The 16,263-nt window shown below is 45.5% G+C and overlaps 1 protein-coding gene across 1 annotated transcript in view; it reads right to left on the bottom strand.

Annotated features, from left to right (window-relative positions):
- Positions 1 to 16,263, bottom strand: part of MKLN1 (muskelin 1) — a 95,891-nt gene that overhangs the window by 63,309 nt on the left and 16,319 nt on the right. Inside the window, exons 3-4 of the mRNA XM_079992465.1 lie at positions 7,380 to 7,522; positions 4,904 to 4,992 (exon numbers count right to left, since the gene is read on the bottom strand). Of these exons, the coding sequence (XP_079848591.1) occupies positions 4,904 to 4,992; positions 7,380 to 7,522 (232 nt within the window). The remainder of the gene's footprint in view (positions 1 to 4,903; positions 4,993 to 7,379; positions 7,523 to 16,263) is intronic.

Genomic DNA, 16,263 nt, shown 5'->3' on the forward strand with positions numbered 1-16,263 from the left:
CTAGAATATGCAGAATAGTGGATAAACTGTGATCCATAAAGCACACTTTCAAATTGCAGAAGAAATACAATACTACGAGTTTTAGAAGCGGCCCATCACCGTGTCTCAATCTCACCTACCCTACAGAGATGATGTAAGGTAAAAAGGGCCTGAGTTCCTTGGAGGAAATGATTTTAAAAAAATAATATTCAGATAGATCTTTTGAGAGGATCCTTTGAAAAGCCAGGTCTCCAGGAGACCTGTGATTCCAGTCATTAAAATATAGGTGTCTAGAATGTGCAGATGCACAAGCAGTTAAAATACAAACGAAACCCAATGAATGCCATTAGCATTTAGAAGAATACATCATTTAGACACCTGTCCTGGAGGTTCTGCATAAATCTGAAATAATGGAGCTGCAGTATTGTGTGAAAAGTAGCTATGAAGGCGCACAGCCACAGTTTTGTATGGAAGCAATTATATTCCTGACACCAGCCTTTGATCATTTTGAGTAAAGTACTTCTGTGGCACCTAAGGAAAGGGCCACTGACTCAGCTTATCTTGGCCAAGCTCCCAGTTCTGGCGGCTAGTGGTTCCCAGCTCCAAAAATGGAAGCTTAGAATTAAATTAAGCGGTGCACTTTGAAAAACAAATCTTGCCTATGGATCAGCAATAAGCAAGTGCAGTTAAAATGGTCCAGAGTGGTCGCTTTTCATGTTTCATGAAGTTATCAATAAGGTAATAGTGGAGAGCTCACCCATCACTATGGATTTTTCCCTAATCCAGATTTAGCAGGTGTTCTAGACAGCATTCTTGGTTCCACACTCTTAAGTGTCTGGTGTTCTGCCCGACAAGCCTGACTGCTTTAAGTGCCGATGATTCCCTAAGAAAGGATCCTGGCAACAGTAGTTTTTCCAAGACATCAGCCCTGATAAAGATCCAATCATAGAGGGATAATTATCAAGGTTCCAGGGTGGAATGAGAGCCCCATCACACAGTGTATCTGCCATGAAAAACGCCTGCAATGCACTTCGTGTGTACCCAAAATTGTGTGTACCCCACAATTTCCCTTTCACAGAGATTACAGTAATGCGCAAATTGTCCCTCTGCAGTCACATCAGATCCACAGAGTGAGAAGCACAATGCAAGCCCAGCAATCCCTCTGACTGAACTAGTCGACCTTAAAAATCAAAAGCAAGCTTTTGAGTTGCACAGAACTCCTCTTCACACGCTCACATCAAAAGGGGCTTTTCACACCAGCTGCTTAAAAGACGTTTGCCCGTGGCAAGTGGCTAACAGAAAGGGCATTTCCTACATCTTAGCATTTTAGACCCAAGAGCCTGGAATGAAAAGAACAGACGGAGCGACTGCTAACAAGCCATGTTCCCAGTACAGCCCACGCACTGCACGTAGACAGCTTACAGGCTGTGCTGTGAATGTCACGGGCTGAGAACACCTTCAGATCCACGGAAAATCAAGTGGGTCTTTTCGAGCTTGGATCATCTCTACCCTGCCATCTTCAATCCACAGCGCCGGAGCACAGAATCATCCATTCCGTCGGTCTGTTAGAACCTCCTTCTCCATAACCAAATACCCCTTCCTGACCTCTCCCCTCCAGACACTGTATCGCAGTTTCTTTTAACCTAACAGCTGCTCTGCTGGAGCAGACCCAAAGGTCCATCTCACCAGAGTGTTCCAGCGCCAGTGTCATCCAGACAGATGCTTCTAAGCTCCAAAGCAGGGCATGAAAGCAGCAATTCTCCCCGTTTGCACCCGGCATCTGGCACGAAAGTGTACAGCCCCTGAACATGGATGCTTCCTTCAGCTATCATGGTTAACTGGCAGGCTGGGCTGGGGCTGGTATGGCACAGCACTGCTAGGCTATATTTGTGTCACTAGTGTGTAGGGGAGGTGTAGGGTGTGTTAAGGAAGGAGCAGTATCTCTGGTGGGGGACATGGCGTGCTCCTTCTGGGTAGCTCATCCACCATTAGCCGGCCCCCCGCCTGCACTCAACTCTCATCTGTGGCTCCTAGAAGTTGGCGGCATGCGACAGCATCCACACCCCGGGAACAGCTTTGTCTGGCCAGCTAAACCAGGTGAGGGTAGCCGGTGGGTCTCAAATCCTTGGTGAATTAGGGAGGCGCCCTGCAAGTCCTGAAGCTAAGTTGGGTGTTAAACGTCTTGCTCAGCTTTCCTTTGGACCACATCAATGAGGCCACCAAGACATTGGTCTTGTCATCTGGGTAGCCCAGGACTTTCACACACATTCTCCAGGCTTGCAGCCCATGGAGGTCACTTTGGTGCTGCAAACACAGTGTGTAGGCACATTGCAGTGTGGACAGTTGCAATTCCTTGGAGGGCTTTAAGCAGAGGCTGGATAGCCATCTGTCATGCATGATCTAGTTGAGATTCCTGCATTGCAGGGAGTTGAACAAGATGGCCCTGGTTCTAGGATTCTATAATTCAAGATTCCAGAATAATGAATGACCAAACAGAACTCAAAAGAATGATGGCGCCACTCAGAGTGGCCATTTCTTTCCATTTATTTCACTTAGATCTGCCTATTTCACCTAACTGCAACCTGGTGCCCTCCAGTTGTTTTAGATTGTAGCTCCGAGTTGTAGTCCAAAACATCTGGAGTAAGGCTAATATACTCTGTATTACCAAACTCCAACACTAGAGTGGATTTTTTGGCAAGGGGCATGGGGAGAGTGCAGGAAGGGAGAAAACTATTGTTTCCCATATACGTAACCTCCATGGCAAATACTGACATTATTCCACACAAGATATTGCTTCCCCTTAATCTATTATTATTAGATAATCTACACAAAACTTCACCATTCAAGCAAGTGTGAACAAGGGGTGAAAGTGGGGAAGGGGGGGAATCAAGATTCTAAAATGAGAAGGAGATCAATGAGCAAAATACCCAAGTAATCAATGAAGTTAAAGCAAAACAAGAGTACGGGTGTAGTTGCTCATCTGTTGCGCAAATTCTTTTAAAGCAAAACAAACATAATCAGGACATGAGCTCAGATTAGGAAAAAACTTGCCAGCTTGTAATGTTGTACAGGCAAGGCCACCCAGCGAGCATAAGACAAAGCAAATGTCCTTTTTTATTATTAAACAGATCTAATTCACTTAATCCAGAGATTGCTGCCCAGCATCCCACAGATTCCAAGACAGATACCCATTTGCAAGAATTGTCCCCAAACAGGAGGGCCAAGAATTCACGGTGTTATTCCTGTTCTTATACAAGTCTAGCATCAACTGGCATTTTGGTCAACCACATTATTTTAGACCAAAATGAAGGCTGCCTTAAATTGAGGACAATGTTTGGAAAGTAAAAGTACTTGGTTTAAGTATTTATTTTAAATGGTCTGTATCCAATGCTAGCCAACCTCACAGCAGACCCATTGAAATCAATGGACATGAGTAACTTTAATGAGTTAATTTTAATGGGTCTACTCTGAGCAGAACTCATTTGGCTACAATCCAATATTTATTCCCTGTCTTTCAACTGCAATTTCTGAAGGGGTTGTTCATATAGCACTTTTTTACTCTAAGTGTTTTATACACTTTACAAAGTTTGAACCACTTTCCCCAAAGCATTCCAGACAGAGTTCATGGGGCTGGTTTTAACCCAAAGGCCCAAAACACTTAATACTTGTTAACATTTGAACCCACCTCCTCCCTTTTGGCCCAGGACCATCTCTAAGGAGGCCTAAAAAACACACCAAAGCATGACTAGAAAGACACTCTTGGTGGCCACTGCCCACCAAGGTGCTCTCAATAACGCTGACAAAAATTCTATTTATATACTGGCAAGTAGATGCAGGAGTGACAAAAGGAAGTACTGCTTCACATGGCTATCATTTAATACATGGAACTGTGCTGCCACCAAATACGGCCAACAGCCCTTAGCTTAGACTGATCAAGTTAATGAAATATAGGTCTATAAACAGCCATCACCCATGGTGGTTATACAGAACCTTCCAGGTTTGGTGGCAGTGACTACCAGAGGGCGAGGACAAACTTCTGATAATAGCTTAATGCCTTGGTTGGGAGCTCCTGAGAGGCATCTGGTTGGCCAGTGGAGACAGCAAGGTGCTGGATGAAATAGAACTTTTGTTCTACTAGCATGGCTCTTCTTATGCATCAGAATCTCAAATCCCAGAAATGGCTCTAGTTACTCTAGTTAAGGGTTCACACCAGGGGTCGACAAACTAAGGTCCATGGGCCACAAGCAGCCCATGACGGTCGTTTAACCGGCCCATGGACCCCCGCCGCCCGCTCAGTCGACTCCCGTGTGCCACGCTAAACCGGCACAGAACAGAGCGGGGACTGCCTTCCGCGACGCTGGCCAACTTCCCATTGCAGGAAGCTCCTGCAGCCAATGAGAAGCTGCGCACACCTCCTCCGTGCTGGAAGAAGCATCAGAAATAGCATTTGTGAATGCGTGCGCGCACACTCCGGCCCACGCCAGAACCGGCCCACGCCAGAAAAAATTTGCTGACCCCTGGTCCACACCCTGCAAATGGAGGAACTATGGCTAGTTTACATACCAAGCCCAGCAATAAGAGTTTTCCTCACCACCCTTCATCAATAAATGCCAGCAGGATGCTCTCAGCTAATATACCACACTAGAGGCAGAGGAATGCACTAAGACACGAGTCCCAAGTCAATGGTAGGTTTGTGGGCTGAAACAACACACTCTCCAACTGCATTGTAAGGACTTCAAAAAGCAAGACTAGGCCCTGGGAATTTGCTCCTGACACAAGGTAGACACCACATTTCGCACCAGCGGCAGATTCGTCCAAGACAAAGGGCATTGCAGAAGCCCTGTATAACACCACTGGGTGGGTAACCTGCCTGAACAGAAACCAGCAAACTGGTAGCATGTATACTTGGGGGGGGTATATTTACCTATTTTAATAAATCGACAAGGAAACATCTGCTCATCAATCTTATGCTTCAAGGTGAACGTTTCTTTATTATAGTCATTCTTTAAGCCACTGTGGAGGGAAGGACACAAGGTTAATCAATCTTTTTATGGCTAAGTAGGAGATAAATTTTGTTTCACTTCGATTTGTAAATAGACATGCTGCTACAAAATATGCCATCACCACCCGCAGAGAACATTTACCGTGGGGAATAAGGATCAGGAGACCACTAGTTATGGCCCCCAATCACTGCAAGTTTTTTTTGTTTTTGTTTTTGTTTTTTTTTTGTAGGGCAGGGACCAACTACACCCATATGAACCTATGCTCTGCAGTGTAGAGAGAGCTCAACAAGGGACAGGGATTTCTCTTCTATGGCAGGTAGGCAGAGCAGAGATTTTAAGTGCTGTGGCACCTAAAGCCACATTGCACCATTTACTAGTTCAGGTTCAAGAAGAGGCCAAGTTTTACATTCAAGTCAGCAGCCAGACCCCGCCACCTGCTAAGGTCTTGCACAGGAAAGCCAGCCAGCTGTCTTTATAAATGTGATGGGAACACATAAATTAATGCTTTCTTTCTCACACACACAAAAACAAACAAGTCCATACAGCACAGAAAAGTCCGAGGAGCTCAAGTGAATGTAGATATGTGAAAGTGTGATTTATATATAAATGTTTTTTATTTAACAGGGGAGGATACAAACACTGGTAATATAATAATAATAATAATAATAATAATAATAATAATAATAATAATAATAATAATTTATTTATACCCCGCCCATCTGGCTGGGTTTCCCCAGCCACTCTGGGCGGCTTCCAACAAAACACTAAAATACAATAACCTATTAAACATTAAAGCTTCCCTAAACAGGGCTGCCTTCACATGTCTTCTAAAAGTTTGGTAGTTATTTTTCTCTTTGACATCTGATGGGAGGGCGTTCCACAGGGCGGGTGCCACTACCGAGAAGGCCCTCTACCTGGTTCCCTGTAACTTGGCTTCTCGCAGCGAGGGAACCGCCAGAAGGCCCTCAGCGCTGGACCTCAGTGTCTGGGCAGAACGATGGAGGTGGAGACGCTCCTTCAGGTATACTGGACTGAGGCCATTTAGGGCTTTCAAGGTCAGCACCAACACTGTTGCCTGTCACCAGATGCTGCTTTCTCTTTCCTGGTGTACAGGATTTGGAACTCTCTCCCCATGCCTGGCTTCTTCCCTTTTATGTTCCTGAGCAGGCTATCATTTCCCATCAAGCTTTTGAGGGAGTGCATGGCTTATTCTCAACTGCTTCTGCTTTTTTCTTTTTAAGCATACAAGTTTGTTAGCTCTGCTCAGGTGCTGCGCTTTTATGCTAATTTTTTATTATCTCCAAGTCATGTTATGGGGGTCAGTGTTTATGGAAAAGCAGAACAGAAATATTCATTTGACGAAAAGCAGAAGAGTAAGCGAGAGCCTGGGACAGAGGGAGTAAGCCAGTGCAAGGAATCAGAGACAAGAAGTTAAACTTAAATGCAGAATGAGCACAGAAGAGAACCACCTTTCACCTTTTGAAACAGCCAGTCCAGTGGCTGGGGCAACCCAGCCAGATGGGCAGGGTATAAATATAAATATAAATATAAATATAAATATAAATATAAATATAAATATAAATATAAATATAAATATAAATATAAATATAAATATAAATATAAATATAAATATAAATATTATGAGGCTGCTAGTGTTGTGATCTGCCAAGAAGCTTTGCTCGAGGCAACAGATTTGGTCTTGCCAGTGGCTTGCAAAGCAGTGAGCTGTCCAACATTCTGAAATGAGTTAGCTTGCTTTTCTGGAATTCAGATGGAAACGGGGATGAACCTAAGGCTGTCCCATGTAAACCAAAAAGAATTTGCTTTCGATTCATTGGGGGAAGTGTATAGTTGGCTCACCAAACCAGTGCTGTAAGGTATCTGGAAGCACACAGAGAACAGCCTCACTCCAATAATGTAATTTTTATCACCAATAGTAATGGGGAAGAGGGAGTTAAAGCATAAACCAGGCAGAGGGGAGGGAGTTCCCAGGGGTCCATGAGTTTCATTCAGGTGGTCTATGGATTTGTGGTTGAAGACGGAGATGACACATTCGTCATATTTATTTTTAAGTGTATTTTCATTCCTTTTGTTTCTTGTATTTTACCATATTGCCATTTGAATTCTATGGAATGCAGTATGTAATAAAAGAAGCAATCAATGACAATAAAAAAGCACATAGCTTCTGGCACACGGTGCATTAGAATTGCTACAGAAGGCAGAAAAGTAATTAAGAGGTCTGCCAAAGCCCTCACCAATTTTCAAGTGGTCTATAGGGGGAAAGATTGGGAATCGTGCACTAAAGCACATCTCACAGCTGCCTGTACTCCACCTTATCAGTCCTGCGATGGAAGACATTAAGCAAATGCCCAAAGCACATTTGAATACCCTTCTTACCTTGATAAGAGATCTGTCATGTTTTCTTCATTCATCCCGCCAAAAACTTTAAACTTCTTTAAATTACAGACATGGGTCTTCTCATATTTTCCAAATGTGATGCTCTGGACTATGGCAGGCCTTTCAAGTTTCAGGATCAGATACTACAGGGGATGAGAAAAGAATGCACATGGGTCTTCGTTCTTGTTTTAAGTGTATCACACCGTAAACAAGGCCTAGAGCTAAGTAGAACCTTAAAACAAACCAAGAGAGGATACAAGTAGAACGTGTTTCGCGGGTGTGGAAATTCTGTTCTGCGCTGTTTCTAGCCACACTAATGAAAAGAAACTGGGAGGAAAGCCTTTGACAGCTTCCATGGCAGCAAAGACAGGCTTGTGATGGAGCATGCCCATGGCAAGGAGATGCAGCCCAGACCATCTTGGCTCACTGCTGGGTGTACGTGAATGGCATACAGCAACCTACCTGGTGACCGCCAGATGTTTTGGACTACCACTGGGGCTGGGGTTGATGAGAGTGGTAGCCCAAAACACTGTGGGAGGGGGCTCCAAGTAGGCAACGACTGTGTATACACAACTCTAAACTTATTCCACGCATCATGTCTTTAGATATATGTCAGTGTGGAGGCTTTCACATTTTTTAATTGGGAAATTTCTGCCTGCTCTGGATTGTTATAATTACGCAGTTCTGCATTTCATTTGCAAGACTGGGTTAGTACATTTTAAAAAATTGTACATTTTGTAAGGCACCCTGAAGGTCATGACTGCAAGATAGGCATTTCAACAAATTAATTATTTTAAAATCCTTGGGTGTTAAATCTACTTGCAACATAAATGATAGTTCTAGCAATGAACAAAAATCATGGTTTGTGGCTTGACCTGAAGTGTGCACTGAGCCACAGTATATAAATATGCTTGTTTGTAGATAGCTTGAGTGCATCACTGTGGCCAAGAAAATTGCCTTGAGATTAAAATATTTTGTCTGCCACTTGCTCTAATAGTCAATACCACTGCAAAGACTACCTCGCAACATGAACCAAGATGTATCATGCAAAGATGCCTAATTCACAAAATGTACCGTATTTTTCTCTCTATAAGATGCACCAGACCACAAGATGCACCTAGCTTTTGGCGGAGGAAAACAAGAAAAAAAATATTCTGAATCACAGAAGCCAGAACAGCAAGAAGGAGCAGCAATCCCTCTTGCTGTTCTGGCTTCTGTGATAGCTGCACAGCCTGCATTCACCCCATAAGACGCGCACACATTTCCCTTTACCTTTTAGGAGGGAAAAATGAGTCTTATAGAGCAAAAAATACGGTATTTGCTCGCCTTAAAAATTTAGATGGCAAGGTCCCTGTAAGAGGGGAAGTAAGATGTATGCTCCTCATTTGGTCATTCTTCTTGGCAAGATCCAGCCTAATAATTGTACACTCAAATATTCAAAAATTAAATTCCACTCGTCAAGAGATGCCAACCACCACCATCCACCAAATTCACTTAAGGCCTCTAGGGCATCATACTAACTCAAGACTACCTTATACTCTCAAGACAATGTTAACATATCATTTTTACATTGCTGAATATCATAAAAAGGAATCTCTGCCAAGAAGAACTATTAAAGACCATCTGGTAGACGCATGCAGGAAGAGCAGAACATGACTATTTAGCTGGTTATTTTTAGCTGAAATACTAGCTTAGGAAAACCTACGTTCAGAAATGTTGGGGGTTTTTTTTCAAAATTAATGCTAAAAATAAACAAGCTAGAATTTTGCCAGTAGCTTAGGTGCCATGGACATTAAAACCAGTGCTTCTTCGGGGACTGGATGAGTTATTTGCAAGTGGCAAAGGGAGTGGGGGTTGAGGAGAATCCAGATTCATTTTATTCCCAATAATATTAATGTTGGCTTGAGCTATTTCCTCCACCGTGGTGCCCTTATCCCAGCACCATGACTTCCTATACTCCACAGGAAAAGCTAATAAAGTAGTAATTGGAAGACAGGCAACTGTAAACGTCTCTGGTACTTGCCTAACAAAGGTAGGTTATGCTGGCACTTAGAGAGGTGTTTTACCTGTTCAGTATTGTCAGGGAACTACCATCAGGGCCGGAGGGAGAGAGCGGGCTCCGGAGGGGTTCCAGAGAGCGTCCCGGGATGGGGAGAGGCAGCCCATCTTCTGGGGAAGAGAATCAGCGTAGCACCAGTGGAGAAGGGGGCAGATGGGAGAATCGGCGAGGCGGTCCCATGACTCCTTGCCAGGGACCAGCGGGGAGAGTAAGGGTCCTCTGCTGCCTACACCCTCCTTGCGCAGAAGGCTTCCGCGCAGGGAGAGTAGGAGGAGACTAGGCGTCAAAGAGCTTCTTTGCTGGAAGAAGTTCAAGAAACGCCCACTGACGGATTCTGCCAGCGATTGAGACAGCCACGGGTAAGTGGCTGTCTGGACAGAAAAGGTTCACTCAGGCAACCAAGCCAGGCGTTGCACCGGTTTATGCACGAGCAACCCCTAGAACCATTACAGCAATCCGTCAGTCCCTGACGTTGCTTGTGCGCAGCCCCGGAGAGGCAGCACGATGAGCCAAACAGCGCCGGCTGGAGGGACAGAGCAAGAAGCCATGGTGCGAGGTCTGGTCGAGAGGAACCGAGACCTGGAGGTGCATGTCGCTACCCTGTCCGTGCAGCTGGAGGAGAGACGGGCTCAGGATGCACAGGTCAGAGCCACCCCGGTAGGGAGGAAGGTCCCGGGGCTGGTACATAAGTTTGGTGGAAAGCCCCAGGACTACAATGCCTTCCGAACGGAAATTCAATACGCTTTGGATTTGCAGAAAAATGACTTTGCAGATGATGGGGAGAGGGTGGCTTACATTGTTGGACATCTGCAGGATGGGGCGCGCGAATGGATCAGGCCCCTAATGGCGACGCAGAATGATGCATTGCAAGATCTTAAGAAATTCTACCAGGCGATGGATGCGATGTTCTCCAGCGAGGTGGAGCAATGCGTGACACGGAGGGAGCTGATGGGGTGCAAGCAGGGGGGCTGTCCGTCAGAGACTACTGGTCGCATTTTGCAATGTTAGTCCACAAGCTCGGGTAGGATCTGGACTCTGAACCAATAGAAATGTTGTTTGAGGCGGGTTTGGACCCTGGAGTGAAAAACGAGCTGTCCCGAGCGCCCCGACCGCGGTCGATGGATGAACTCACAAAGGCTGTGCTTGCGATCGGAGTACGCCAGGAAGCGCGGTCTCAGGAGAAGCAGGAGATAAGGGCAGAACGTTTCCATGGCAACTGCATTCCGGAGATGCCGAGGGAGCCTTCCCAGGCGGCGGAGCCAATGGCAATTGATGGTGCGCGCGCGCACGAAGTTTCAAACGCCGGCGAAGGCCGGAAGAGAGAGGGGAAGGAGTGGAAAACTACCAAGAAGTGTTTCCTCTGTCAGCAACCGGGACATTTTGCAAGGGTCTGCCCTCAACGGAAAGCCTGGCAAGGCATGATGGGGACGACAGGCCACGACGAGAAGGGGGAGGAGGGGCCGGTGCAGGGAAACGACAAAGCCTGGCTGCCAACCAGCGGGGGCATCAGCCAGGCCAGCAACCAATAGAAGTGCCCCAGCCTGACCCTCCCAGGGCAGCTATAGCCATAGAGGTGGTGCTAGAGCTCCCAAATGGGCACCCCGTCAAGGTGGAGGGGCTGCTAGATTCTGGCAGCTCGTGTAATTTCTTCAGCAGAGACTTCGCTCTGGAGCATCAGCTCCACCTGTTGCCACTAGATTTTCCCTTGCAGGTGAACACCATCGATGGCAGGGAACTCCTGGGAGGGGAAGTGACACACCAGACATGGCCAATGCGAATGAGTGTGTCCAGGCACACGGAAACCATTGCCTTTCACGTAGCCACGCTGGCAGGACCCCCAATAATACTGGGAATGAGCTGGCTGGCAATACATGACCCAGTAGTGTCATGGCATCAGCGGTCGGTCACCTTTGGGTCAGCTTACTGCTTAGAACACTGTCTGGGAGGAAAGGAACCAAGGATGACTGTGGCCAAGGTGGCTAGGGTGGCCCTGGAGCAAAAAAGGGAGGTGCCACTGCAATATGCGGATTTGAAGGAGGTCTTCAGCGAGAGGGAGGCAGACAGACTGCCCCCCCCCACAGACCATTTGACTGCCAAATCAACCTGCTTCCAGGGGCTCAGTTACCGGTGGGTAAGCTGTATGCTATGTCCGACCGGGAGATGCAGGAGTTGTGGCAGTTTATTGACAAGAACCTGAAGAGGGGTTTCATAAGGGAATCCAAGGGGGTGGGGGGCAGTCCCGTGTTCTTTGTGGACAAAAAAGAGACTAATCAGCCCAGATTAGTTGTGGATTACAGGGCCGTAAACCTGGTGTCAGAACCCGTGACTTTCCCAATGCCCAGGATTGACGATATTTTGACACGTGAGAGGCGGAGAAAGATTTTTACCAAGCTGGACCTCAGGGGAGCATATAATCTGATTAGGATAAGGGAGGGGGACGAATGGAAAACAACCATGTTCACCCCTCTGGGGGCTTTTGAGTACTTAGTCATGCCATTTGGATTACAATCGGGGTCCGCCTGCTTTCAAGCCTTCATGCACCACGTGTTGGGGCCCCTGCTGTACAAGAATTGCGTAGCCTTTTTGGATGACGTCTTGATCTATTCGGACAATGAAACGCAACACGTCAGAGACGTCAGGGAGGTGCTACAGAGATTGAAGAAGCATCAGTTGTGGGTCAAGCTGGAAAAATGCCAATTCCACACCAGGGAGGTCGAGTTCCTGGGGTACAGGTTGTCCGACAAAGGACTAGCCATGGATCCGGGCAAGGTGAAGGCAGTGCTGGAATGGAAAGCCCCCCAAAACAGAAAGGATGTGCAGAGGTTCCTAGGCTTCAGCAACTTCTACAGGAAGTTCATAAAGAACTTTGCTCACTTGACAGTGCCCATAACGGATTGTCTTAGTACAAAAAGAAGTTTGCATGAACAGAGGATGCACAGCAATCCTTTGAAAAGCTGAAGGCGGCGTTCGCCTCGGAGGAGCAGCTCCTGCACATGGATCCGGAGAAGCCCATGAGACTGGAGACGGACGCGTCCGACCACGCGGTTGGGGTGGTACTGTTGCAGCCCGGGGCCAGGCAGAACTGGAGGCCGGGTGCCTTTTTCTCTAGGAAGCTGAGCAAGTCAGAGCAAAACTACACAGTGTATGACCGAGAATTGCTTGCGATCTATGCGGCATTTCGGCAATTGAGACATCTGTTGATAGGGGCGCGGCACAAAATCCAGGTCCGAACGAACCACAAGAACTTGGAATACTGGCGGACCGCACAAGTGCTCAACCAGAGACAGATCAGATGGTCCCAGGAGTTCGCCAAGTTCTTCTTCAAGATTCAATACGTGCCGGGAGAGGAAAAGGTAAGGGCAGATGCTCTCTCCAGGAAACCGGAGTACATGTAAGGAGAGGGGCCACCAGAGACCAGGCACGTGTTCCCCGAGGACCAGTGGGTGTGTGGGGGAACATTGGTTGGGAAACGAGAACTGGCAGGGCTCACCAGAGAAGATGAGTTTGCTCAGGTCAAGATCAGGGCACTCAGGGACGGAAAGGAAGACAACGGAGGGTTTGAGGAAAAGGAAGGGCTACTGTACTATAAGGAAGCGCTGTATGTACCTGGGGAGACTTTGAGGGGGAAGGTACTTAGACAACTCCATGACAACCCAACAGCTGGACACTTTGGACAGCACAAGACCATGCTACTTGTCACCAGGCAGTTCTGGAGGCCAAAGGTGAGGGAAGACGCAGGAAGACATTTGTTTGCCAACACAAGGAATATTATTGACATTTTGGAACTTCTGCAAACAAATATTAACACAAGAGCAGTGTTAATATTTATAGATGCGGAGAAGGCCTTCGATAACATTTCTTGGAAGTTTATGAAGAAAAATTTGGAAGGGATGGGAGTGGGACAGGGATTTGAAAATGGGATAGACGCAATTTATTCAGAACAAAGGGCCAAATTGATAGTTAACAATGTGGTGACAGAAGAGTTTAAAATTGAAAAACGAACACGACAAGGTTGCCCTATTTCCCCTCTGTTATTTATCTCGGTCCTGGAGGTGCTCCTTAATATGATCAGAGGGGACCGGTTGGTGGAAGGAATCCAGGTCGGAGCGAAACAGTACAAACTTAAAGTATTTGCAGATGACCTAGTTTTGACTTTACAGGAGCCAGAATCTAGTACAAAAAGGGTATTACAATTGATTCAAGACTTTGGTCGGGTAGCGGGATTTAAACTAAATAAACAAAAAACTAAGGTACTGGAAAAAAAATTGACAACTTCAGAGTCAGAGAGGTTTCAGAAAGAGACAGAGCTAAATGTGGTTTAAAAAGTAAAATACCTAGGGGTGAACATAACAGCAAAGAATCTGAGTTTATTTAAAGACAATTATGAAAAGTGCTGGTCAGAAATCAAGAGGGACTTAGAAAGTTGGTCAAGACTGAAACTTTCCTTGTTGGGCCGAATTGCTGCTATAAAAATGAATGTATTGCCAAGGATGCTGTTTCTTTTTCAGACTTTACAGATTGTGGACAAAATGGAGTGTTTCCGGAAGTGGCAAAGAGATATCTCTAAATTTGTCTGGCAGGGCAAAAAGCCCAGAATTAAGTTTAAAATACTAACTGATGCTAAAGAAAGAGGGGGGTTTGCCCTGCCAGACTTAAGGTTGTACTATGAATCAGCAGCTTTTTGCTGGCTGAAAGATTGGCTGCTTCTTGAAAACACAGATGTTTTAGATTTGGAAGGATTTAACAATGCTTTTGGATGGCATGCATATTTGTGGTATGACAAGGTTAAGATTCACAAGAATTTCAAGAACCATATTGTAAGGAAAGCAGTGTTTAATGTCTGGACAAAATATAAAGACTTATTAGAAAATAAGACCCCGAGGTGGTTATCACCTATGGAAGCTAAAGCAGTGAAAAGACCTAATATGGAGGTCAAATGGCCAAAGTATTGGGAAATATTAGAAAGAGATGGAGACAACTGGAGATTGCAGAGTATGGAGAAACTAAAAGATAAAGTGCGAGATTGGCTACATTATGCTCAGATTAAAGAGGCCTTTAAACTGGATAAAAAGTTAGGATTCCAGGTGGAAAAATCGAAATTGGAAACAGAACTGTTAGAACCTAAGACTAAATTACTTTCAAGAATGTATAACTTGCTGCTGAGGTGGAATACACAGGATGAAACGGTTAAATCAGCTATGATAAAGTGGGCACAGGACATTGGGTATAATATCATGTTTGCTGACTGGGAAAAGTTATGGACCACCGGTATGAAGTTTACGACATGTAATGCCTTGAAAGAAAATATTATGAAAATGATATATAGGTGGTACATGACCCCAGTCAAGCTAGCAAAAATATACCACCTGTCAGATAATAAGTGTTGGAAATGTAAGGAAACTGAAGGAACGTTCTTTCACCTCTGGTGGACTTGCCCTAAGGTTAAGGCCTTCTGGGAAATGATATATAATGAGCTGAAAAAGGTATTTAAGTATACCTTCCCCAAGAAACCAGAGGCCTTCCTTTTGGGCATTGTCGGCCAGAGGGTGCTAAAGAATGATCGAACATTATTTATGTATGCAACAACAGCAGCAAGGATACTTGTAGCGAAATATTGGAAAACTCAAGATTTGCCCACGCTGGAAGAATGGCAGATGCAACTGATGGACTACATGGAGCTGGCAGAAATGACTGGCAGAATCCGAGACCTGGGAGAAGAAACAGTGGAGGAGGATTGGAAGAAATTTAAGGACTATTTACAAAGACACTGTAAACTATATGAATGTTAATAAGGATGAGAGATTTGAAAACAACAGGGCACCATAAAGTTAGTCGAAAAGAGTATGAGAATGAGTGGATTCTATGAGAATAATAAATTTTGAACAAATAATATGTTAAAATTAGGTATTTAAGACTTAGATTATATTCAAAGTTAGGGACAAACTATTGAAAAGGTGTATAATAAGAATGGAAATAAGGTAACAAATTGCTGATTAAAGTTTTATTAAATATGGAATGCAGGAGCGGGAGATGTGAGGAAGTCCAAAGATGAAGAAAAGTTGGTTATTACATGATGCTAATTATTATGCTTGTTCTTGTTATTTGCATATGTTGTTTCTTTTTTTTTTGTATTTTAAAGAAAAAACCCTTAATAAAAAATTTATAAAAAAAAAAAAACAAAGGTGAGGGAAGACGTACGAGAATATGTACGAGGGTGCGACCGATGCCAGAGGGCTAAGGGGTAAAGGGCGGCCCCCGCAGGGTTACTGGAACCCCTACCTACACTGGGAAAGCCCTGGGAGGTGGTGTCCATTGATTTTATGACAGATCTGCCCAAGTCTAGGGGGAAGACAGCGGTCATGGTAGTAGTCGATCTACTGACTAAAATGTGCCATTTCGTAGCTTGCTCACATGCAGCAACGGCAGAGGAGACAGCCAGGCTCTTTGTGGATCACATTTTTAGACTACATGGGGCTCCCTTGAGGGTTATCTCGGATCACGGGAAACAATTTACTTCCCAGTTCTGGAGGAAGCTCATGAGCTTGCTACAGGTCAAGGTGAGCTTCTCGACGGCGAGGCACCCAGAGACCAACGGACAAGCAGAAAGAGCGAATGGTATACTCCAGCAATACCTACGCTGCTATGTCAACGAGAGACAGAACGACTGGGTAGAGAAATTAGCTTTGGCTGAATTTGCGTACTGAACACGTGTCCACGGGAATGAGCCCTTTCATGGCCAATTACGGGTGTCACCCCAGGGCCTTCCCGGGGCGGAGGGAGGAAGGATGGAGTGTACCTGCGGCTGAGCAATTTGTGGAGGAAATG

Source organism: Podarcis cretensis (genome assembly GCF_951804945.1).
Source record: "Podarcis cretensis genome assembly, chromosome: 10".
NCBI lineage: Eukaryota > Metazoa > Chordata > Lepidosauria > Squamata > Lacertidae > Podarcis > Podarcis cretensis.